At 38.2% G+C, this 25,589-nt stretch overlaps 1 protein-coding gene across 4 annotated transcripts in view; it reads right to left on the reverse strand.

Moving 5' to 3' along the window:
• The window catches only part of MAP4K3 (mitogen-activated protein kinase kinase kinase kinase 3), a 188,253-nt gene that overhangs the window by 78,940 nt on the left and 83,724 nt on the right, over positions 1-25,589 (reverse strand). For all 4 annotated transcript variants that reach the window (XM_018055152.1, XM_018055153.1, XM_018055154.1 and 1 more), the window contains exons 3-4: positions 14,193-14,283; positions 2,343-2,407 (exon numbers count right to left, since the gene is read on the reverse strand). In XM_018055152.1, the coding sequence (XP_017910641.1) occupies positions 2,343-2,407; positions 14,193-14,283 (156 nt within the window). The remainder of the gene's footprint in view (positions 1-2,342; positions 2,408-14,192; positions 14,284-25,589) is intronic.

The following is a 25,589-nucleotide window of genomic DNA, read 5'->3' on the forward strand; positions in this document are numbered from 1 at the left end:
ACTGTGAGATAACAAATGTTTGTTTTAAGACAACGAATTTTAAGATCATTGTTGCACAGCAACAGATAACTAATATGGTTCACCTTTTAAGAAGATTTAAATTTAAGAAAATCACACTGAGTAGATGATGGAATTAAGGACAGTAAGAAAAAAATATAAAAATTCACTTAATGGTACTTTAGAAATAAAGATAAATAATTTTTAAAAAGCCGCTTTAGTAAAAAAAATCGCATAATGCATCAGAATATAATTTGTATATGCCAGCAAAGAAACAAAACAAAAACGCATAAGCACTGTGGTTATTAGAAAAGTAGAACATCTCTTTGACCAAACAAGGTAATCCAGCATATTTTATACTACTCCCAATGGAATGACAACATGATGAGAGAGAGAGAGAGAGGAGGAAACACACACACACACACACACACACACACACGGAAGTACACGTTTTATATGGTTATGTGAGAAGGCAGCACTGTAGACTGCAGCCAAATAGAAGTATACATTGCCCTGAGGAGGTTACTTGGTAGAAACCTAGGTGAAATCAAAGGCGTGAATGCAGAGAAAGAGGGTTTGGAGTTGTGGATAAGCATGTATATCCTCAGCATGTATGTCTGACAGCACCCAAGTTAATACAAAATTATTTCTTCCATAGATTCTTCATAAACCAATCAGCACCAACACATTCGTATTACTATGTCATCTCCATCAGAAGGTTGATATGGAAAGATAACATGACAACCTGTTTCTGTAACAAGTGGCTTTTCCTAATGAAGAAAGCAGAATCAGACATAGGAGATGAATCATACATATCTGATGAAATTATGAAGCAATCTAAGACTGAAAAATAAGTATGCTTCAAAAAACTAAAGGTGTAGAAGAACAGATGAAAAATTATAAGAAAAGAATAAGACAAAAAATTGAAGGAGACCTGAAACAGAATCAGTTTTTAGAAATGAAAAATACAGTCACCAAAAATGAAAACCTAATGGATGTACTTATCACATGTGTACAATCAGCGAACTGGAAGATGGCTATGAGTATCCTCAGTGTTCTGAGGGACTAAAAACTGGAAAACATGAAGGCGACTTTAAGAGACATGGAATGGAAATTCTAGAAGGAGCAATCAGAGAAACTGAAGGAGAAACTATTTGAAGAGACAGTAATTAGCCATTGTCAGATTTGATAAAAGAACTAAATCTCATAGGTAAGCATTTTAAGTTCCCAGCAGGAAAAGTAATCTACATTTAGATACTAGAAACACCAGAAATGAGAAAAATCTTAAAAGCAATTAGAAAGAAAGGAAGAGTACCTGCGAAGGATCAATAGTTAGCAGAAGGTCCAGTATCTTTGAAATGCTGACAGAAAACATCTGCCAGAGGATAAAATGTGCCTATGTCTGCTTACTCTATCATTTAAGAATGAGGATCAAAGACTGAGTTTACCACCAGGAGATTTAGCTGGGAAAAACTTCAGAAAGAAGGAAATTAAATCAATCAGTATGGAAACCACAGTAGAGTAATTAGTCCAAATGAAGACAATAAAAGGGGAAAATGGCTTTTAAAATTTATAACAAACTTCCAGAAACACTATGTTCTGTAATGCAAATGGTGCCAAATATCTTTCAATTTTCACTGAATCAAAATGTTATTAATAAAAAGGAAAAAATTCTCAACTACAAAGAACAGCCACGCTTAATAAAAAACATTCTCAGAAAATAAGTAACTTTTCATGAAGCAGAAATACTCAATATTCTCATGTTTTTCCTTCTGGCCTTTTTAAGTTCCCTGCCCAAGGATCGAACCCATGCCCCCTGCAGTAGAAGCAATGAGTCTCAGCCACTAGACTACCCAGTGAGTCCCTCTTTCTGGCTTTCGAGGCTCTCTGGATCTGATCCCAGACATACCGCAGACAGTGAGAGCGATCTCGAGTCACACCTTCACGTCACTCTGCTGCTGCTTCACCCCCAGGAGCACACATCGCTCTCTTCTTTGTACCCAAAGTTCACCGATCTTTTAAAGACCAATTTAAAGCCCCTTTTCTTTCATTATACCTTCTAAAACACTTCTGGAAAAATCTATCATTTCCTGTTTCCTATTCCAACTGAACTAACTATATATAAAATGCCTTCTTTAGAATTAGCAAATAATTCCACTGCATGCAGCTTTCTAACTTAGAAAGCAAATGCTCCTTTCGCCTATATATATATTAAATTTCCTTATGTATCCATATAGTATAATGATAAAACATATTTTCCACAAAACATTGATGTTTAATATAGTAAATAACTGTACTTTAAGAAATTCTACTTAATCTCTTTAACATATAACTTTTGGTCTTACCATGATAAATATCCTGTAAGGAACCGCCTCCACAAAACTCCATGCAAATCCAAAGTTTATCTCGCCTATAAAAAGAAAATAAGCATTATCACATTTTCATGATTAAAACTACTTGAAGTGACAAGTATTTGAAGGCTGTAATGTTAATACCTTGAAAAACGACATAAATGCAACGTGCTATTTAAGAGAGAAGCTAATCTCTATAAGTAAATGAACCTTCGATACTTATGTGCTACTGTAACTCAACCTAAGGTTTTAATTCTTAAAATACACCTTTTGCAGGATATAAAGATGTCATCCAGCACATTCAAATGAGATAAAATGTCCCTTTAGTTAAAAACTTCCCTTCCATCAGTTATCCATCTACCTTATGACTGTATTATAAAAGTTAAATGCTAATTAGAAGGTTCATACCAAAAATTATATAGAATATTTATCACATAGAATAGCAATACATCTTAAACTACATCACTTTGGTGGCGTTCCTATCAACAAAACAGACAAAATGTAAATTTTACCCTCATATCTAGACTCAACAAAGATCTTTCCAAAATAACCTTTGTTAAAAATTTATCCCTTAGAACAAAAGAAAAGAAAAAAAAGAACTATCACTCACTTGTCTTTAGTAGAATTTCTCTTTCACATTTACATTATAAGACAGCACAATCATAAGTCACAGGAGAAATAATTAGCAAAGAAATAATTGCTTATTCCTTTGTTCATTCCTTTGTTGAATCATTAATTACTTCATCTCAAAACGTACCAGGAAATGTACTATTCTTGGAGGGCAGAGATGCAATAGAAAGTCTCTGAATTCAGCACGCTCAGTCTAACACAGAAGATTCTGCCTTCATAATATGTTTGTCTCTCTCACCCCTGTATCAATAGTGCCTAGGTATCCAGTAAATGAGTGTTTATTCTATAAATGAATGAATACATGAGCGATTGAAAGAATAAACAAATTGATTAGATCCAGGGTTGGCAAACTATGGCCAGTGGGCCAAATCTAACCTGCTGCCTGATTCTGCATAGACCAGGAATTATGAATGGTTTTCATATTTTTAAATGGTTGGGGGAGGGTTGTCAAAAGAAGGTTTCTTGACATGACAATTATGTGAAATTCAAATTTTAGTGTCTGTGTAAAGTTTTATTGGAACATAGTCAAACTCGTTCACGTACATATTATCTGTGGCTGTTTTTTGTACTAAAAGCAAAGATGAGCTATTCTGATAGAGAGAAACACACAAAATCCACAAAACTTAAAGTGTTTATTTACTATATGGCCATTTACAGAAAAGGTCTGGTGACCCATGGACGGGATTATAGTTTGATTAATGGCCGATCCGGCCTTGTATAAGTTCTGTGAGAACCTAGAGGTAAAATAACCAGCAAAGTTAAGGGATATTTAAGGGAGGAAAAAACATTCGAGTTGGGTCTTGAAGTTAAAGTAGGAACCCACTGCCAAGAGACATGGAAAAGGTCTCTGCAAAAGAATGAAACTCTGAAAGAAGACCCACATTTGAGAGACTGTGGATGATTTAGCATGAGCTGAACTCAGGCTACCTGAAGAGACAGTGCAAGACACGAAGCTAGAATGGGCTGAGGTCATACTGTCAAACAGCGGTCTGTGAATGCCTCGGTTTAGTGACCTTTATCTGGGAGGTCTCTAGTTTGTCAAGTGTCTCTTAGAATGTGGCACCCAGAGCTAAGTACTATTCGGAGTAGTGCACGTGAAAAGTGGAAGGCGCTCAGTCGTGTCTGACTCCGCAAAATTCTCCAGGCCAGAATACTGGGGTGGGAAGCCTTTCCCTTCTCCAGGGGATCTTCCCAACCCGGGTCTCCCACATTGTAGCCAGATTCTGGACCAGCTGAGCCACAAGGGAGGCCCTCAGAGCAGTGCACGAACAGTATACTAACAAGTGGAGCTGCTGTGAGGAGTGGACATGTATGGCAGTGCTAGTGTGATGGAGCAGACCTGAGGGGTGAGCTGACCTGGCTGGGTACGATGGACCATGCACCACGTAGCAAGCGAACACAGACTGTTAAGAGTGTGGTCAGCACACAAGAGAACAAACTGCCATGATTCTACAAAGCTGAAGAGAGTGAAGCCCAGCGAAAGAAACCAGGACCTCACATTTACAGGTAGTCCACGCACCGATGAAACTGAGACATGGCAGCCGATGGTGAAGCATGACCTAGCTGGGCTTCCTAGGTGGCTCAGTGGTAAAGAATTCATTTGCCAATGCGGGACACATGGGTTTGATCCCTGGGTTGGGAAGATCCCCAGGAGAAGGAAATGGCAACTTACTCCAGTATTCTTGCCTGAGAAAGCCCATGGACAGAGGAGCCTAGCAGGATACAGCCCATGGGGTCACAAAGAATCAGATACGACTTACTGACTAAACAACAAGAAGTGAGGTTACTAATGAGCTTAAGAAATTTTTCCACTGGTGACTTGAATAGCACTCTAAGTATACTGCTCAGAATTACCACCTGGCACCTCTCTGCACAGAGAGGTATAAGACTTAGGCAAGTCCGTCAACCAATATTCTTTGAAATGATGCTTAGACTATAATTCAATATGTATAATGCAGGATTTCATAGCTTGATCTCTCTAAACTGAATCCTTTCTTCAGGACAATGGTTCTCAAAGTATGGTCTGGGGCCCTCTAAGAGTGCCAGAGATCCTTTCAGTGGGTCAGCAAGGTTAAACCCATTTTCATAACAACACTAAAAATTACTTGCCCTTTGCACTCTTTCTTGAGAATACAGTGGAGTTTTCCAGAGGCTGCAGAAGTGGGATGATGATGTCAGTCCTCTGATGGCTACTGGGATATGTGCTTATGTATTCTTGTTTCAAATGCTTCTCAGTTTTGTTTATAATATAGTAAGTATCAATAGATGTGATCCATAGAAACTAGAGCTCTTTGAGGTACTCAATAATTTTTAAGAGTGCAGAAAAAAATGAGCTTTCAGACCAAAATGTTTTGAGAACTACGGCTCTAAAATATTTTCGCATCTGCTGCACATGAATCTGATGTAAAATTCATGTTGCAAGTGATTATGCAAACAGGCAACAGGGACTCCTCACATCTTACAAAAACTGGCTGAACGGTTGTTCTGGGATCTGCTTAGGATAAACAGAACTAACATGTAAACTGCTTAGGAAAGGACCTCGAATTTAATAAGCCCAATAAACGTTAAGCCATTTCTACTTCTTTTCTTATATTTCATCTTGTTGGGCAGTTATTTACACTGCTTACATTGCTCCTAGAACTCAGAGAAGGTGTAAATAGATAAAACTGCCCTTTTCTTTTTTAAGAGGAAAAAAAATAGAAGAGAGATGGGAGTGATCTGATGTAACTTCTTACTAAAGTTGTATTAATCACCACTTCCTTCTTATAAGTGCTAATTATGTGATTAATTATCTTAGATGCTTGTTGGGGACAGATGACGGACAAGTTTAACGGTCTATATTTTCTAGAAATCACCTTTCCTGTCCGAATTGGTCAATGCTGATCACTGATCTTTTGACATCTCTCCTATTCATCAAAAGGCACTCAGTGACAGTGGATGACAATCATGTCTGCTATATTTTCATTACAGTAATGAGATATACTTTATATAAATCTAAAAAGGCTTGGATTCATGTAAAGTGTCTAGTGTTCTGTAATTGTCTACTCATCTATCTGTGCTTCAATTCTTTCTTAATAATGCTTTTCCTACCCTTGCTACTTTGAAAACAATTCTCCTTTAGTAAAGAAAATGGATATAGGAAATGAGTTCTCTGCTTTTTAACATATTTCAGTATTACACCATCCTCTCCTTGAAGCTGGTCTACTCCTTTGCCTACCTTGCTTAATAGTACAATTTTCTCTTCATTCTATGTGAAATGACTTTCCAACTTACAGACTGAGGAAAAAAACTGTAATAATACACTTAATATTTTACTTTTCAAGAGGTCTAAAATACTTCACCTTTATAACTCTCTATTTAGTTAACTCTGCTATTATAAAAATTGCTTGAATATTCTAAGTTTATTAGAAAAATGACTTCCATCTGTTCCATGAATGTCTCTCTTGTGATGGTGAATCTTCATTTGCTTTTGGTCATTCACCAAGCCATCTCTCTAACAGGAAAGAACTTGAATCACATTAGTCCACTTTATGCAGGCCAATAAATTATAAAATCTTTGTCGCTGGGTATGTGGGACTGAAATACAATTAATCACTGAGGTAAATATATGTGTCTCTTAATTTCGTGACTCAACAAATCCTTAGAATTCTTCTTTCTTATCCTCTAAAATCATTGGACTATTTGACAAGGAATAGAAAAATAAATAGGGGCAAAATTCACTATTCTCACCTTCTAGTTCAGTATTAGAATATATATTTCATTGAAGAGTTTATCATTTCTATCAATACAACACACCTTTTAACCTTCCAATACTGATTGAAAAACTAAGCATAATTATTTATATATTTTGCCCAAATATAACAATGTTTTAAAAGAAAAAATGTGAGCATGATTACCAAGGATAAACAGCTCTTGAATGTCTGCTACAAACTGGCACACCAAGCCATTCCTCGTACCTCATGTGAAAAATATAAAGTTCACTAACTGCTGGGTGTTTTAATTTAGGATAACTTATTTTAATGTGAGCTGAATTTAAAATGTTTTGGTTCATTTTTAAACATATGTAAAAAAAAAGTGACTGCCTTCCAAAAAGGTATATGGAACCCATCCACCTGCTTCCCCTTTAACAATGTGGGGTAGCTATGTATTCAGGGGATACAAGGTGACCTATTTCTCTGTAATTCTACCTAACAAGCCCCAGTTTGGCATAATATCTGAGCAAGAATGGATCATAGGACAGCAGCTCTGCGTGAAGCATGCTCCCTCAAAATTAACCGCTGGACAGTGAAATGAGTTTTAGAAATGTCATATATTAGCCTTCTCTTGGAAATGAACAATGTCACTGATATTTAAAGGGCTCTGAGAAAACCAGTGGGGTTGGGGGATACAGGGTACAAGGAGAAATGGAAGGAGGAGATGTAGGAAGAGGAGGAAAGCATGGGGAAACGCGGATGAAGAGAAGAAAAGGGGGAGGATGGGAAACAGGAAAAGCTGGAAAGGGGAGAATGGAGAGGAGGAGGAGGAGGAGAACAAACAGCAGAAGGGGAGAGGGAAGATGAAGAAAAAGAGGAGGCACAAATTCTCTGATCTGCTTCGCCCCCAAATTATTTTTTCCATAAACCCACATATGCGCACCCCTCAAAACAAATGTTCAGTAGAAATACCCCAGCAATACTGGTGTAAGAAAGTTCCTTGTAAGGTAGTTCCATCAAATCTCTCACACTTAAAGAGGACCATTAGGCATAACCTGGTGAAATTCGAATGAAGTATCTTAGTTTAACTGATAGTTTTGTATTAAAGCTAATTTCTTAAGTTTTAACAAATATCTCAGGGTTATGCAAGATGTTAATATCAGATAAAGCTGAGAGAACTCTCTGTACTATCTTGGCAACTTTTATGTAAATCAAACATATTCCAAAATAAAGTTTCTTTTTTTAAAAAACAGTGTGTGTGCTCAGTCGCTTCAGTCATGTCTGACTCTTTGCGACCCCATGGACTGTAGCCTGCCAGGTCCTCTGTCTCATTCTCCAGGCGAGAATACTGGAGTGGATTGCCATGTCCTGCTCTAAAAAAGAGAGTAACTAGGTATAAATTAAAATGACTTAACTGTAATTTTAATTTTCATAGTGTGAACATTCAAAAAGGCATTTTTAGTTAAGATTCTGTGGTTTCCTTGGCAAGTCCTCTCTCTGGCTCTAGAAAAAAAATTTCTTCCACTTTCTGTACAACTCAAGAGACTACCATCTCTTTCTTGGATTACTGTAATAAATATACTGTATAAAATTAACTGACTCCTTGTCTTAATCTCCTACACTCCAAGTTCCTCCCCCACAGAATATACTATCTCTGAGTTAAAGCCTTCCAACAAGTATGCTCTACACTTATAGCTCTTAATTAAGGCATAAAAGTTTTCTTTCTTTGCCTAAATCTCCTCAGCCTTACCTTCTGAACTACACCCTTTCCCCTTAAGCTTTAATGTGAGATTATTAGCTGTCTCCTGAACACTTCATGATTCTTCCATGCATGCATTTCCTTTGTCAGAAATTATAATCTTCTGTACACATGCACACACCACAGTAAATGCTTACTAACCCTTTAACACCATTTGGGAATCATATCATTCAAAGAGCTCTCTCTGACTCGCTTTGGCAAAATCAGATACTCTACCATCTTTACCACTTTGTAACTTACATCAAAATGATTACTGTACTTAGCATACTGCGTGCTAAGTCCCTTCAGTCACATCTGACTCTTTGCAACCCAACAGCCTGTAGCCTGCCAGCCTCCTCTGTCCATGGGGTTTTTCAGGCAAGCATACTGGAGTGGGCTGTCACTCTCCGGGAGACCTTCCTAACCCAGGGACTGACCCAGGCCTCTCATGGCTCCCACACTGGCAGGCAGGCTCTTTACCACTAGCACCACCTGGAGGGCCCCACCTAGCACATCATGTTGCAATTTGCTCATGTTTGTTTTTTCTATTCAGTAACACGATCCTTAAAGGCAAGGGCTTGTTTTATCTATCTTAACATCTCCAGAAATCAATACAGCACTCCAGACATGCTAAGAAATAACATAAAAACACTTTGTAAGTGGTGGTGATTTGTAAGTATATTATTACTGTAAATTAAATTATGTTCAAGTACACTGGATTTCAAAGGTTTAAAATATCTCATCATCTAAATAAAATTGTTTTTACAATTCCGGCTCTGATCCTCCAAAGGCTTATCTTTTGAGGAGCATTTGCTGTTATTCAAAGGATACTCTGGGCTAAGGAAAGCTCAGAAGCAATCTGAAGTCAAAATCATAATTTGCTTAAAAGAAACAATAGTTAAAAGAAGCTTAAAAGAAGTTCTTCTGGGAATAAAGAATAGGCCTATAGTGATTTAACTCTGTTGTTTTATAAATATATACACAGAAATACATAGATAAATATATATATGAAACCAGGACTATTTAAATTTCCAAAGAAATGTTTTATATATTCAGCTCTTATTGCATAGTATGTATAATTAGGCACTCGATAAACACAGGCCTTTAAAATTTTTTTTTAAATTTTATATTGGAGCATAGTTAGTTACACATTAGCTTCACGTGTAGAGTAAAGTGATTCAGCTGTACATATATATATATATTTAATGAACATGAATCTGAGCAAACTCTGGGAGACAGTGGACAGGGAAGCCTGGCGTGCTTCAGTCCACAGGGATATGAAGAATCAGACATGACTCAGTGACTGAAAAACAACAATAACAATTCTTTTTCAAATTCTTTTCCCATTTATGCTATCATGGAATACCGAATAAAGTTCCCTGTGTTTTATAGGAGGTCCTTGTTGGAATAAACACAGGCTTTTAAGGATACTGAAGAGCAAGTAAGGAAGGCACCATCAAGAATATTAGGCTCCTGTTTTACAGGAGGCTCAGTCTTGAGATTTCCTTGGGAAGTGATCATAGCTCACTATAATCCTGTTATAAAATATGCTTCTGAAATTAACTATATGCTGGTCATCTATTCAGTAAATTCAAGGGTTAAGTCTAATTTTCTGGAGGGGAAATTTATTAACAAACTACATTAGTTCAATTTCCTCAATTTTTGGCCTAAATTCGTTATACTAGGCTACAATGGCAACAAGATAGAAGAAAGTCACTAAGAATAATATATATTTTAGAGGGCTTGTATTAAGTTCAAACAAACAAGCTCCTTGCCTTCTGTAAAATGAGAAAGAATCCAAGAAACCACGTTTCCTTGGAGGCTAAATCTGCCCTTTCTGGACTACGTAATACCTATACCTAAAAGAATGCTGGCTAGGTACCTGCAAAGCCAGGTTTAAATCCCAGTGCCTACAATGAGTAGTTGGATAACCTGAAGAAGTCATTTATCCAGCACTCCATCTTCTCATCAGTAAAAAAAAGAGTGGGCTAAAGTGACAAGACTTCTTAGTCCCTTCCAGCTCTAACACTCTACAAGGCTAGTGATCATTATCTCATAGTCTGAATTTGGCTGGGTCTAGACTTTACCTAGGGAAGTAGGGAAGAATTTATTGAAGAATAAAGAAAGAGAGGATTAATTGCTATTTTATATTAATACTACCGTTTGCTTTCATATTACTTTCCTCAGCTATACAAGTTACAGAATAAAACTATCTATTTAAACCAATAGTACTGGTTCCCTGGTGTTCCAGTGGCTAGGACCTCGAGCTTCCACTGCAATGCGCATGGGTTTGGAGCTAAGATCCCACATGCACTGCCCTGTGGCAAAAAGAACAAAAACCACAACAAAAACCCCAAACTCTACCACCAACAAAACAACAACAAATCCCCCTAAAAAATCCCAGTACTCCTATGTCAGATTATTCAACTCCAAATGAACACAGCCTCACTTAAAATAATAATAATAACCTTAATTTCGTCCGTTTCATTATGGTTTCTGGACAGTTTTGCCCTTTGTATTCTTATATTCAGATTAAAATAAAAGTACCCTCTTTAAAAAAAAATCCATCCAGTTATACAGATATTTGCACACTTTTCTGTATGTATACTATCTCTCAATTTTAAAAGTTTACTTTTGAGGGTGTGGAGAAAAGGGAACCCTCCTACACTGTTGGTGGGAATGCAAACTAGTACAGCCACTTTGGAGAACAGTGTGGAGATTCCTTAAAAAATTGCAAATAGAACTACCTTATGACCCAGCAATCCCACTGTTGGGCATACACACCGAGGAAACCAAAATTGAAAGAGACACATGTACCCCAATGTTCATCGCAGCACTGTTTATAATAGCCAGGACATGGAAACAACCTAGATGTCCATCAGCAGATGAATGGATAAGAAAGCTGTGCTACATATACACAATGGAGTATTACTCACCTGTTAAAAAGAATACATTTGAATCAGTTCTGATGAGATGGATGAAACTGGAGCCGATTATACAGAGTAAAGTAAGCCAGAAAGAAAAACACCAATACAGTATACTAACACATATATATGGAATTTAGAAAGATGGCAATGATGACCCTGTATGCAAGACAGCGAAAAAGACACAGATGTGTATAACAGACTTTTGGACTCAGAGGGAGAGGGAGAGGGTGGGATGATTTGGGAGAATGGCATTGAAACATGTATACTATCATGTAAGAATCGAATCGCCAGTCTATGTCCGATGCAGGATACAGCATGCTTGGGGCTGGTGCACGGTGATGAACCACAGAGATGTTATCGGGAGGGAGGTGGGAGGGGGGTTCCTGTTTGGGAACGCATGTACACCCGTGGTGGATTCATGTCAATGTATGGCAAAACCAATACAGTATTGTAAAGTAAAATAAAGTAAAAAAAAAAAAAAAAGAAAAAAAAGTTTACTTTTAAAAAAAAGGGGTATTCAAAATATAGTCAGAATACATGTTTCCTGAAATCTAAAAGGAAGTAATATATTTTTTAGGCATAACCTCAAACTGGCTCTCTTGCAGCAAGTCTCAAAGTTAAGGTTAAAGAGTATGTGCCTACAAACTTGTGCTGTTTTGCCCAAAGCCTCAACAAAAATGGATATAAGCCCCAAAGGAATTCGGCATTCTGGTAACAAGATCAAATGTTCTGCTGCTTAACCTGTGTGAGAAGGCTCCTGCCTAAGGAAGCCAGAAAGTCTAATGTCCAATTTAGTGTATCATGAGCTTGGGGGATCTTCTGGGGCAGGACAGGGGGTAAGATGTGAAATGTTACAAGTTTATCTGGTCAGCTCTTTTGCCAAGAAGTAAAAGGCCAAGTCAAAAGTCATGTGATCCACAAGCAGAATATCACAAAAAGCTTTTGAAAATAATTTGAAATGAGACTGGGAACTAAATACTTGGCAGGAAACTCTCTCAAACACCTTATTTGTAAAACTGGAAGACTATTTACCAGAGTAATATTGTTAACAGCATTGTTGAAAAAAATCAAATAAGGCACTGACCTGATGGTATTTAAAAAATAGCTAATAGTAATAGCAATTGTACCAATAGTAGTAGTAATAGCAGTTAACATTATTGAGCATTTATTATGTTGTAATCATTGTTCTAAACACGTGTATTTACCGATTATCCTCATTTGCTATCACATCATGTATCTATTATCTGCGTTTTAGAGATGAGCAAACAGAGGCACAGAGTGATTAGGTAATTTGCCATAAGTCACACAGTTAGTAAGTGATGGCATCAGGGTTCAACCAACCTGATTCCAGAACTCTAGGCTCTCTAAACTAGCAACTATACTACTGTTTCTTTCATAAAAAGGCCACCCCAAGGTTGCCATGTAAATGGGTGCAGCTATCTTGGAATAACAGGTTAGACTGTGGATGGTCCCATACTTCTAGAAGACTCAGGCCATGTTTGAGAAAAGCTCAGTTCAATGTCTTTGGGGAAACACAGAAACTCTTAAATTACCTATTCTTCCTTGGAGGAAGAAAACTTTGCAATACTTTTCCCAAATGAGTCTAAGCAGGGTCATTTTGTTAGAACCAACAGTAAAACAAATTGTTCTGAAATAATTTTAACATAGTGATAGCAATCAATTATTTGTATCATGAGTTTAAAAGATTTTAAGAGACTTCTTTGAGCTGATAACAGTAACTGCCTGTGCTGGGTCTGTCCATAAAATAAAAACTGATGCAGAAACGGTTGTTAGAGTATTGTCTGAACCACTCACCATTAAAGCAGTTTCAACTTGGTTGTTAAAGAACCCATTCAAAATGTTTAATAGTCACTGACCTGGGGGTAGTACCTGTCCCTATGTGAACTAAAGTCTCCATTAAACCCACCCTTCGACCTCAATGAAGGTGGGCAATCAAAGCTGTCCAAGAGTAGTTAGAATCAAGAAGAGGTGGTCCGGTTGGCTTTTCACAAGCTGGAAAGAAGAGAGGGCAGAACTGCCCAGTCTTTTCCATATGCTGTGCCTGCATCAGAAGAGGAGAAGTGTTTTGTACTTGGCTCATAGATGGAAGGGGCGCTGTAATAAGTTACATCCTTATCTTTCTTACCCTACAATGTATGGAAACCAAACAGGAGTTTTTTTTTTTAATACCTAAGAAAACATTCTGCAATCCCCCCTTTTGGAAGGAACCTTGAAAACAATTAGGTTACCGTATTCAACTTATAACTACATACAGAAGTGAATGAAACACAAGATTTGACCTTGAGGTCATCCCCTATGGAATATGATCTGGGAAACCCAGCCTGGTCCTGCCAAACAAAACAAGGGGTGGTAAACTCAGTCTTTCTAAGTTCACTTTAGGACCTGGGAAAATAAGAAGCTAGTGAAATAATTATAATTCATAGTCCTTTGGATAAAACAAAAGGAAGGGATGATGCAATACTCTGAGGATAGAAGCACAAAAGAAAAAAAAAGGTTCTAATAAAAACAATAGATATGCTTTCTAAATTCACCCAAGACTAGAAGAAAGGGGCAACAGAATGGTTTATTTAGATCTCTACCATAGAAAGACTAACCACAGAACTTTTTACTTGTGAAACTACATCCAGAATTCCCAAGAGTACAACAGACGTATCACAGACTGTGGTACTGGCTACAGAATTAGAGAGGTCATAAAAATTCCATTCATGTGAAAATATTGTATCTCCAAAGCATGAAGAAATATGCAAAACATGGTACTTGAGCTAACTTAATTTTGTTAAATGTATTAAATGACAGAAATCATTACTGCTTTTCATAAGGGAAACAAACAATGTACCTGAGATAGCTTCCAAAATAAGCAACAATATTTGGGTGTTTACAGTCTTTCATCATAATAATTTCTTGCTGCACAACGGCAAAGTCTTCTCCTAGAATAAAAAATAAGCATGTTGAATATTTAGCAGGTAAATTTCAAAACGTCAATTTGTTTCAAAACATAATAAATTATGCTGATATTATTTTTAATGACAACTTCAGTCCTTTCTTGACAGAATGTAAAGTACAGCGATTAAAAGTATGAACTCTGGCCCCAGACTGTGTGGATTTGAATCCTAACTCTGTCCCTGACGAAGCTGTGTGGACTTGGGCAAGTTACCTGATCTCTCTGTGCTAATTTCTTCCTCTGTAAAATGGGGCTAAAAAATAATAATAACCTATTTCATAGGGCTGTTGTAAGGATTAAGTGAACTAATGTATGTAAAATGCTTAGAACAGTATCTGACACAGAGAAAGCATTAGATAAGCATTTATTATTATTACAATTATGCCCTGGATATAATCATCACGTGATTCACTAGAAATACATTATTTTTCCCTTTATTAGCAAATAACATTTAATATAAGTTTACACAAAGAAACAATTCTTTTTAAAGTGAGGGTAGGAACCCTTAGACACCCAGACTATCAAATGTACCTCCAGTTCTCTGTGTAGAGCTGAGCGGCCTTTAGCATTACTGGGTTAACAGGTGGTCCCCACACACAGGCCTATCCTCGAGTGCCTTGTCCCAGGTGTGCTGGGATGTAGAATGGGATTGTATTTAAGCCTGGTCAGACTGTGAGCAAATGATCTCTCCCCTTCTACTCCTTTCCTCCTTGCCCAAATTCTTCGAAATAAGATCTGGCAATCCTATAACAATGGCACACACTATGCCTCCTGAATGAACACTTGTCATAGAAAAAGAACTGCCATGAATGCAATGTGGTAAACCAGAGACCATGCAGGAGGAGAACACGTAGAAGTGCTTACATTTAAAGCAAAGCAGCTTTTATTACTAATTCCGTTTTTAAAGCACTGCTGCTGCTGCTGCTGCTAGCTCGCTTCAGTCGTGTCCGACTCTGTGTGACTATATACTATGAAAAATCTGATTAAATGAATATTAGTGGCAAAGTCAAAACAGGCATCCCAAACCAGTCTAAATCATAAAAGCAAGGGTGTAATGAGAAGCCCTGACATTTCCGGTCTTGGCATTTGCCACCTGTAAATGTAACTGAGGCCTGAAGTAGCCTAACTGTGAAACATATGAACTCAATACAGTCCCAGTTACAGGGAAGAAGTAGTAGAGAAGAGATAGTATGTCAGATTTGTCATTTCTGCACTGAAATGAAACTCAAACATCTCCAAAGGGAGAGTAGCAAATTTTTATATTTTCAAAATTTCAAAAGAAAATCACTAAACCAGGAGGATATTCTGCTGGGTTTACTTTCCACTAGTAAGAATTCTTGATTTTCAGTATATTAAGAAAAATCCAAGACAAAAATAATAAAGCCATAATGAGACTAATACCCATTTTCAGGGATATACTAACTACTTTGAAAGCTCTAAATTTTGCTTTTTCACCTGCCTCTTGATTATCCTTTTCCCCAATCTGGTAACTGGGTTACAGGAGATCAAAGTTGAGACAAAGTGAACTCCAGAATTTTAGTTTAATGGTTAGCGGACAGCTGCTCTCTTTTGGGGAGCAGCCCTGAAGTTGTTAGTCATCACACAACCTCTAAGGGAGCCAGAACAATACTGATCTGCAGAAAACAACAAGAAGAAACAAAAAATGGGGAGAAGGGGAAAGGCATGTGACAAGTAAGTAAACTTGGAAATCTCATCTGCGTTGGTCATTTCCAGATATACCTGTTCTTGATCAATAAATTCCCTGTACTGTTTAAGCCACCTTGAGTTGTAGTTTCTGTCACACCTGCAAGCATCAATGTCTACATGTCTACATCCTCACTGGACTGACACATCCTACAGAACAGGTTGATGCTTTTATGATCTTTGTATCCCTAGCACCTAATATGTAATCAATAACATGCACTTTTATGAATGAATCCTTGACAGAACATAATGCCTCTACCTGATGACTCAAATCAGGAATGTCGGCTTTTGGTTTAATTTCATCCAGTTATTAGCATGTTTTATACAACTGTTTGCTTGCTACTCCTGTGCTTTTACTAAAACCTAGGAGTGACTTTAAGTCTTCAACTATCTCTTTTCCCAGGAAATCTTGATACAAAGTGCTTCCTTTTTATCCTATTAAGTCAATTCCTGTGATTAGGACAATGGCCAAATGAAATTCAACATTTTTGCAGGGGAAAAAAATCCAAAGGAAAAAAATTGACGATTTGATTTTTAAAGGTAACTGAAAAAGGTAGATTTGAGAAGGAAAAGAGAAAGCAGTTTATTACATTAATTAATCCAAAGGAGACTAACAGACTTAAAGGACTTTCTTCAAAGTTCAAGAGAAATATTCCAAAAAATAAATTAACAGCCCTCCCCACCTAAATCTTAGCATACCTAACTGGATACTGCAAATTCTTACCAATTTTGAGAGTCTAGGAGTTTTTGGTAAAATTTTTAGACATGAAAGTGAAGCGAGGATGGCAAAAATAAAAACAAAACCTAACTGAAAAAAACAGGCAAGCCTAGAAGTAGAGTAGAGATCATGAATAAACCAAGTAGGCAGGCAGAAAAATACAAACGAATACATGCAAAGTTCTCGGAATAAACATGACACATACTAAGTGGTAAAAAATATTAACTATTTAGTAGACTGAATAATGGCTCCAAGGATAGCCAGATGCTAACCTCTGAAACCTGTGAATGCTACCACATATGGCAAAAAGAGGTTCGCAAGTGTGATTAAATTAAGGATCTTGCAATGGGAAGACTATCCTGAATTATTAGGGTGGGCCCTCTAAGTGTAATCACAAGTGTCCTTTTAACAGGAGGCAGAGGGGATCACTGCTCCATTTTTGGGCTAAGATCAAATGTAAGAGGAGGGAGAGGGAGACTTGGAATGGCAATCCACTCCAGTATTCTTGCCTAAAAAATCCCCTGGACAGAGGAGACTGGCAGGCTACAGTCCAAAGGGTTGCAAAGAGTCGGACACGACTGAGCGACTGAGCGCAGCACAGAGGGAGACTTGACTATAAGAAGGCAAGGAGCAAGATGCTATGCCGCTGGCTCTGAGGATGGAGGAAGAGGCCAAGAATTAACAAATGCAAGGAATGTAGCTCTAGAAGCTAGAAAAGGCAAGGAAACTGATTCTCCCTTAGCGTATTCAGAGGAAAAGCAGCCTTGTGAACACTCTGATCTGGACCCAATGAAATACACTCTGGACTTCTAAATTCCAGAACATTAAGAATAAATTTGTGCTGTTTCAAGTCATCAAGTGTGGGATTTGCAAATGTAGCCATAGGAAATTAACACATAATTACTATCAACATTATGTGTGACAGAGCTGACTAGCCATACACAAAAAATCTGCGCTCTCCCTTTCACGGTAGGGAAGTTACTGCTGGGAGGCAATCAGCCAGTCAAAAGACATGTCAAAGACATTCCCTGTCAACATGATGTGCCTAAGAGACTAGTTCTCCCAATGGGATGTGGGCAAAAAAAATATGCCCTTTTCCTGCTCTATATTTTTCCATTAGCAGGCTACATGACACTGTGAGGTCCCAGAAAATGTGAGAAGTCTGGGTCTCTGAGTCATCATAAGAAAAATTTCATCCAACAACTTGAACATCTGCTCTAAACTATGACATAAACTTGCAATAAAAACTTCAGTTCAGTTCAGTTCAGTTGCTTGGTTGTGTCCGACTCTTTGTGACCCCATGGACTGCGGCAACCCAGGCATCCCTGTCCATCACCAACTTCCAGAGCTTACTCAAACTTATGTCTATTGAGTCCGTGATGCCATCCAACCGTCTCACCCTCTGTCATCCCATTCTCCTCTTGCTTTCAATCTTTGCGAGCATTAGTGTCTTTTCAAATGAGTCAGTTCTTTACATCAGGTGGCCAAAGTACTGGAGTTTCAGCTTCAACATCAGTCCTTCCAATGAATATTCAGGACTGATTTCCTTTAGGATGGACTGGTTGGATCTCCTTGCAGTCCAAGGGACTCTCAAGAGTCTTCTCCAACACCAAAGTTCAAAGCATCAATTTTTTGGCACTCAGCCTTCTTTATAGCCCAACTCACATCCACACATGACTACTGGAAAAACCATAGCTTCGACTAGAGGGACCTTTGTTGGCAAAGTAACGTCTCTGCTTTTGAATATGCTGTCTAGGTTGGTCGTAGCTTTTCTTCCAAGGAGCAAGCGTCTTTTAATATCATGGCTGCAGTCACCATCTGCAGTGATTTTGGAGCCCAAGAAAACAAAGTCTCTCACAGTTTCCATTGTTTCCCCATCTATATACCATGAAAAGATGGGACTGGATGCCATGATCTTTGTTTTCTGAATGTTGAGTTTTAACCCAACTTTTTTTCACTCTCCTCTTTCACTTTCATCAAGAGGCTCTTTAGTTGTGCGCTTTCTGCCATAAAGCTGGTGTCATCTGCATATCTGAGGTTATTGATATTTCTCCCGGCAATTTTGATTCCAGCTTGTGCTTCATCCAGCCTGGCATTTCACATGATGTATTCTGCATATAAGTTAAATAAACAGGGTAACAATATACAGCCTTGACGTACTCCATTTCCGATATGGAACCAGTCTGTTGTTCCATGTCCAGTTCTAACTGTTGCTTCCTGATCTGCATATAGATTTCTCAGGAGGCAGGTCAGGTGGTCTGGCATTCCCATCTCTTGAAGAGTTTCCCACACTTTGTTGTGATCCACACAGTCAAAGGCTTTGGCATAGTCAATAAACAGAAGTTTTTTCTGGAATTCTCTTGCTTTTTCAATGATCCAACAGATGTTGGCAATCTGATCTCTGGTTCCTCTGCCTTTTCTAAATCCAGCTTGAACATCTGGAAGTTCACAGTTCACGTACTACTGAGGCCTGGCTTGGAAAATTTTGAGCATTACTTTGCTAGCATGTGAGATGAATGCAATTGTGTGGTAGCTTGAACATTTTGGCATTGCCTTTCTTTGGGATTGGAATGAAAACCGACCTTTTCCAGTCCTGTGGCCACTGCTAAGTTTTCAAAATTTGCTAATTTGGGGTGCAGTACTTTCACAGCATCATTTTTTAGGGTTTAAAATAGCTTAACTGGAATTCTATCACCTCCACTAGCTTTGTTCACAGTGATGCTTCCTAAGGCCCACTTGACTTCACATTCCAAGATGTCTGGTTCTTGGTGAGTGATCACACCATCATGATTATTTGGGTCATGAAGATCTTTTTTGTATAGTTCTTCTGGGTATTCTTGCCACCTCTTCTTAATATCTTCTGCTTCTGTTAGGTCCATACCATTCCTGTCTTTTATTGAGCCTCATTGCATGAAATGTTCCCTTGGTATCTCCAATTTTCTTGAAGAGATCTCTAGTCTTTCCCATTTTGTTGTTTTCCTCTATTTCTTTGCATTGATCACTGAAGAAGCCTTTCTTATCTCTCCTTGCTATTCTTTGGAACTCTGCATTCAAATGGGTGTATCTTTCCTTTTCTCCTTTGCCTTTCACTTCTCTTCTTTTCTTAGCTATTTGTAAGGCCTCCTCAGACAGCCATTTTGCATTTCTTTTCCTTGGGGATGGTCTTGATCACTGTCTCTTGTACAATGTCATGAATCTCCGTCCATAGTTCTTTAGGTACTCTATCAGATCTAATCCCTTGAGTATATTTCTCACTTCCACTGTATAATCATAAGGTATTTGATTTAAATCATATCTGAATGGTCTAGTGGTTTTCCCTATTTTCTTCAATTTAAGTCTGAATTTGGCAATAAGGAGTTCATGATCTGAGCCACAGTCAGATCCTGGTCTTGTTTTTGCGGACTGTATAGAGCTTCTCCATCTTTGGCTGCAAAGAACATAATCAATCTGATTTCAGTGTTGACCATCTGGTGATGTCCATGAGTAGAGTCTTCTCTTGTGAGGCTGGAAGAGGGTGTTTGCTATGACCACTGCATTCTCTTGGCAAAACTCTGTTAGCCTTTGCCCTGCTTCATTTTGTACTCCAAGGCCAAATTTGCCTGTTACTCTAGGTAGCTCTTGACTTCCTACTTTTGCATTCCAGTCCCCTATGATGAAGAGGACATCTTTTTTTGTGTGTTAATTCTAGAAGGTCTTGTAGGTCATCATAGAACCGTTCAGCTTCTTCAGCAGTACTGGTTGGGGCATAGACTTGGATTACTGTGATAACTGAATGGTTTGCCTTGGAAAAGAACAGAGATCATTCTGTCGTTTTTGAGACACATCCAAGTACTGCATTTTGGACTCTTCTGTTTACTATGATGGCTACTCCATTTCTTCTAAGGGATTCTTGCCCTCAGTAGTAGATATAGTCAAGTAGTGAAGTCACTCAGTCGTGTCCTACTCTTTGTGACCCCATGGACTATAGCCCACCAGGCTTCTCCATCCATGGGATTCTCCAGGCAAGAGTACCGGAGTGGGTTGCCATGTCCTTCTCCAGGGGATCTTCCCCACCCAGGGATCAAACCCAGGTCTCCCACATTGTAGGCAGATGCTTTACCTTCTGAGCCACCAGGGAAGTCCAGTAGTAGACATAATGGTCATCTAAGTTGAATTCACCCATTGCATTCCATTTTAGTTTCCTAAAATGTTGATATTCTTTTTTTTTTTTTGCTATCTCCGTTTGACCACTTCCAATTTGCCTTGATTCATGGACCTAACATTACAGGTTCCAATGCAATATTGCTCTTTACATCATCAGACTTTACTTCCATCACTAGTCACATCCACAGCTGGGTGTTGTTTTTTGCTTTGGCTCTGTCTCTTCATTCTTTCTGCAGTTATTTCTTCACTGATCTCCCGTGGCAATTGGGCACCTACCTACCTGGGGAGTTCATCTTTCAGTGTCCTATCTTTTTGCCTTTTCATTCTGTTCATGGTTCTCAAGGCAAGAATACTGAAGTGATTTGCTATTCCCTTCTTCAGTGGACCACGTTTTGTCAGAACTCTCCACCATGACCTGTCCATCTTGGGTGGCCCTATACAGCATAGCTCCTAGTTTCATTGAGTGAGAGAAGGCTGTGGTCCATGTGATCAGTTTGGTTAGTTTTCTGTGATTGTGGTTTTCATTCTGTTCGCCCACTGATGGATAAGGATAAGAAACTTATGGAAGCTTCCTGATGAGACAGACTGACTAGGGGGAAACTGGGTCTTGTTCTGATGGAAGGGGCCATGCTCAGTAAATCTTTAATCCAATTTTCTGTTGATGGGTGGGGCTGTGTTCCCTCCCTGTTGTCTGACCTGAGGTCAAACTACGGTGGATATAATGAAGATAATGAAAACTTATTATGCTCTAGTTTAGTTATTACAGCAGTTAGCATTATCCTAAAGTGATATAATTACCAACCATTTAACAAAAAAGTTGTCCAAAATGAAGCAACTGACAAAGAACTAATCTCAAAAATATACAAGCAATTCCTACAGCTCAGTTCCAGAAAAATAAACAACCCAATCAAAAAATGGGCCAAAGAACTAAATAGACATTTCTCCAAAGAAGACATACAGATGGCTAACAAACACATGAAAAGATGCTCAACATCACTCATTATTAGAGAAATGCAAATCAAAACCACAATGAGGTACCATTTCACACCAGTCAGAATGGCTGCGATCCAAAAGCCTACAAGCAATAAATGCTGGAGAGGGTGTGGAGAAAAGGGAACCTTCTTACATTGTTGGTGGGAATGCAAACTAGTACAGCCACTATGGAGAACAGTGTGGAGATTCCTTAAAAAACTGGAACTAGAACTGCCATACGACCCAGCAATCCCACTGCTGGGCATACACACCGAGGAAACCAGAATAGAAAGAGACACGTGTACCCCAATGTTCACTGCAGCACTGTTTATAATAGCCAGGACATGGAAGCAGCCTAGATGTCCATCAGCAGACGAGTGGATAAGAAAGCTGTGGTACATATACACAATGGAGTATTATTCAGCCATTAAAAAGAATGCATTTGAATCAGTTCTAATGAGGTGGATGAAACTGGAGCTGATTATACAGAGTGAAGTAAGCCAGAAAGAAAAACCCAAAAGAGTATACTAACACATATATATGGAATTTAGAAAGATGGTAATGATAACCCTGTATGCGAGATAGCAGAAGAGACCCAGATGTATAGTACAGTCTTTTGGACTCTATGGGAGAGGGAGAGGGTAGGATGATTTGGGAGAATGGCATTGAAACATGTATATTATCATATGTGAAACGAATCGCCAGTCCAGGTTTGATGCAGGATGCTTGGGGCTGGTGCACTGGGATGACCCAGAGGGATGGTATGGGGAGGGAGGTGGGAGGGGGGTTCAGGATGGGGAACACGTGTACACCCGTGGCAGATTCATGTTGATGTAATACAATATTGTAAAGTAATTAGCCCCCAATTAAAAGAAATAAATTTTAAAAAAGAAAACAAAAAAACCAAAAATGTTGTCCAAACTGTAGGAGGTTTTCCAAACTGTTAATTCACAAATGTTTTAATGGATTAACAAACACAAGACTCTATCTTTTTAACAGACAGAGGACAGATAAAATGAATAAGATTATAGACATTTGTATTTGCTTCATTTTTTACACATTTTTAATTTAATGCTTTCCTATAAAAAGCTATTCATATATGTGAGAGCTGTAAGACCTACTCGTTATAACATAAGCACTTTGTCTTAATAAGCTATCCACTCACATTTTCAAAAAATAGGCAAAAAATTCAATAAAGCAAATAAAATTCCACAAACACTGTTGCTAGATAAATATGGTGAAGCTGTCAAAAGAGAACTACTGGCAGGGTAGCACTACCACTGTGGTCTTTTTAACAGTTTATGTATCTAAGTCCAAGTATTCTTATGTGTATCTGCACAATGAGCAGAAGGAGAAAAACAGGCAAATTTAAGGATTATCTGTATTGGGAGGTGAACCAACAGACAAGTCTTTAGGAGACCAAGTCTGGGTCTCCTTGTAAACTGTCTTCTGTTTCCCTAGTTCTTTCCTTATGAAGTAACAGACAAGTTTACACGTCACCCTCAACTATCTTTTGTTTTTTGTTTCTTATTTTGATTTTTTTTTTTAATTTTCCCTGGGTCATCTTCATGCGTCTCTTCTAAGTGTTTAACATGTTCATGTCTCTCAGAACATTTTTCTAGAAGTGTCACGACGAATGTCATGATAATGAAATAATTCTCTGCAGTATCAAAAGTTAATTAACACGGTAACTAACAGCGCAAATTAGAATTTAAAACATTTAATTACAACTTTTAAAGAGTTTACAAGCAAGTTATTTTGTTATAGCTCTGATCTACCTTAGTGTGTAAGCATGTAAAGAAATATGTGTATGAGCATGTATTTGTGCATATATATTATTTGTGAAAATATCTAATGCTTTCATTTGGGTGAAGATGAATAGTTATTCTTAGGACATTCTGTGCTGAGAAGACATTCAACAATCACCACACACAGAGCAGCTAATATGACATAAAAGAAAACATACTAAAGAGCATGGGTAGAGTTCTAGAAATGAACAAGACTTTCCTTGACTTTAAGAAACTTACAGGGGATAAAAAATGCTGCACAATCATCACTATAATACCTTAGAGTCAAACCTTAAATAACTTCCTTCTTTTCCTTTTTAAAGTTATTCAACAGACTACTAACAACTACCATCAACTACTATCTGCCAGCAATGGGATGGCACCAGTTTAAAAAAAATACAAAAATCCCTGGCACTGTAGAGCTTACCTTCTAATGTAAGTAGACAGGCAATAGACAAAATAAGTCAGCAAAATTATATAGTATATTAGAAAGCAATGCATACTAAGGTGAAAAATGAAGCAAGGGAGGGAATAGGGATTTGGCAGGAATGGCTAAAGAGAGTGGGTGAGAAAGAAGATATTTGACTATAGACACAAAGGGGAAGGGAGCCCCTGAAAAGGGTCAAACTGCCTGGCTTCTTGGAATAGGAGGCAGGCTGCGTTTTTGGTGTGGAGTGAGCTAGGAGAGAGCGCAGAAGATGAGGGTGATGAGGGGGTATATCATATGTGAGCACTCTGTCTTGTACCCTGAGACAGGAATCCACAAAGACCCGACATGCTAACACTGACTGCTGGGTGGAAAACAAAAGGAGCAATCGTGGGAGTGGGGAAATCATTCAGAAGGTTGTATGTATCAATCCCTAGAGATGTGCACTGGATCGCACCAGGGTTGGAGCAGTGACGATGGTGAGATGTGATCACCAACCCGATCTATTTTAAAGATAGGGCCAACTGGTTCCATCTGACTGCAAGTAGAGTATGAGAAAATGAGATGATTTAAATACCACTTTCAAACACATGGTCTGAGCAACTGGAAAGACGGAGTTGCCATTCACTGAAGTGTATTGATGCCCTTATTTCTGTAACATTAAATCTACGCTTTGCTGCTGGACTCACCATGTCTAGCACAGGGTCAAGATTAAGGACAAGTATTTTGGAATCAAAATACTGAACTATGAAACTTGGTTTCACAACGTTCTGGTTGTATGATCTTAAGCAAATTCATTCGTTTTCACATTCTCTGAGCTCGGTTTCCTCATTATGAAATGGAGAGAACAGTGTCTCCCTCTGAAGGTTATTGCAAAAGTTAAATGAAAGAAGTAGCTAAAACAAGACCTCACACATGTTTAACAACTATTACCTCTATTACCGCCACCCAGCGTGATTTGCTATTTGTAATCCTGCTTCCATTTCTCCTACAATTCCCCCACTTCCTCTGCTTCAGCCACACTGGCTTCCTTGCTCTTCCTTGAACACCATACACAGCTCCTGACTCAAACAGAGCCTGTGTACTTTTTATTCAGCTGCCTGCAATGTTCTTTTTCCATGCAGCTGCCCTGATTTCTCACTTCTTCTAGGCCTCTACTCAACTGTTACCTCTAAGATGAGACCTTCTCTAATAACACCATATAAAATAGCAACTCACGACTACAACTCTGCAACACCCTTACCCTGCTCTATTTTGTTCCATAGCACTTATCACATCTAATACACTCTCTGTTTATTTACTCTGTCTCCCAACACCTAATAGGGGCATTCAGTCTGAAGGCACTCTGAAGGACTTAATGAATTATTCTAGAAGTACTAAGCAACTGAAACCCACAAGTGAAAAAATAAGGTAGTATGAATAATAGAAATACCAAGTTCTCACTATCTGCAATATATATGATTGTGTTCTTGGAAAGCAAGAAAACAAAAATCAACTGAAAAAACAACCAGAAACAATTAAAAAAATCAAGTCAACAAGTT

Source organism: Capra hircus, chromosome 11, assembly GCF_001704415.2.
Source record: "Capra hircus breed San Clemente chromosome 11, ASM170441v1, whole genome shotgun sequence".
In the NCBI taxonomy this organism is placed as follows: Eukaryota; Metazoa; Chordata; class Mammalia; order Artiodactyla; family Bovidae; genus Capra; species Capra hircus.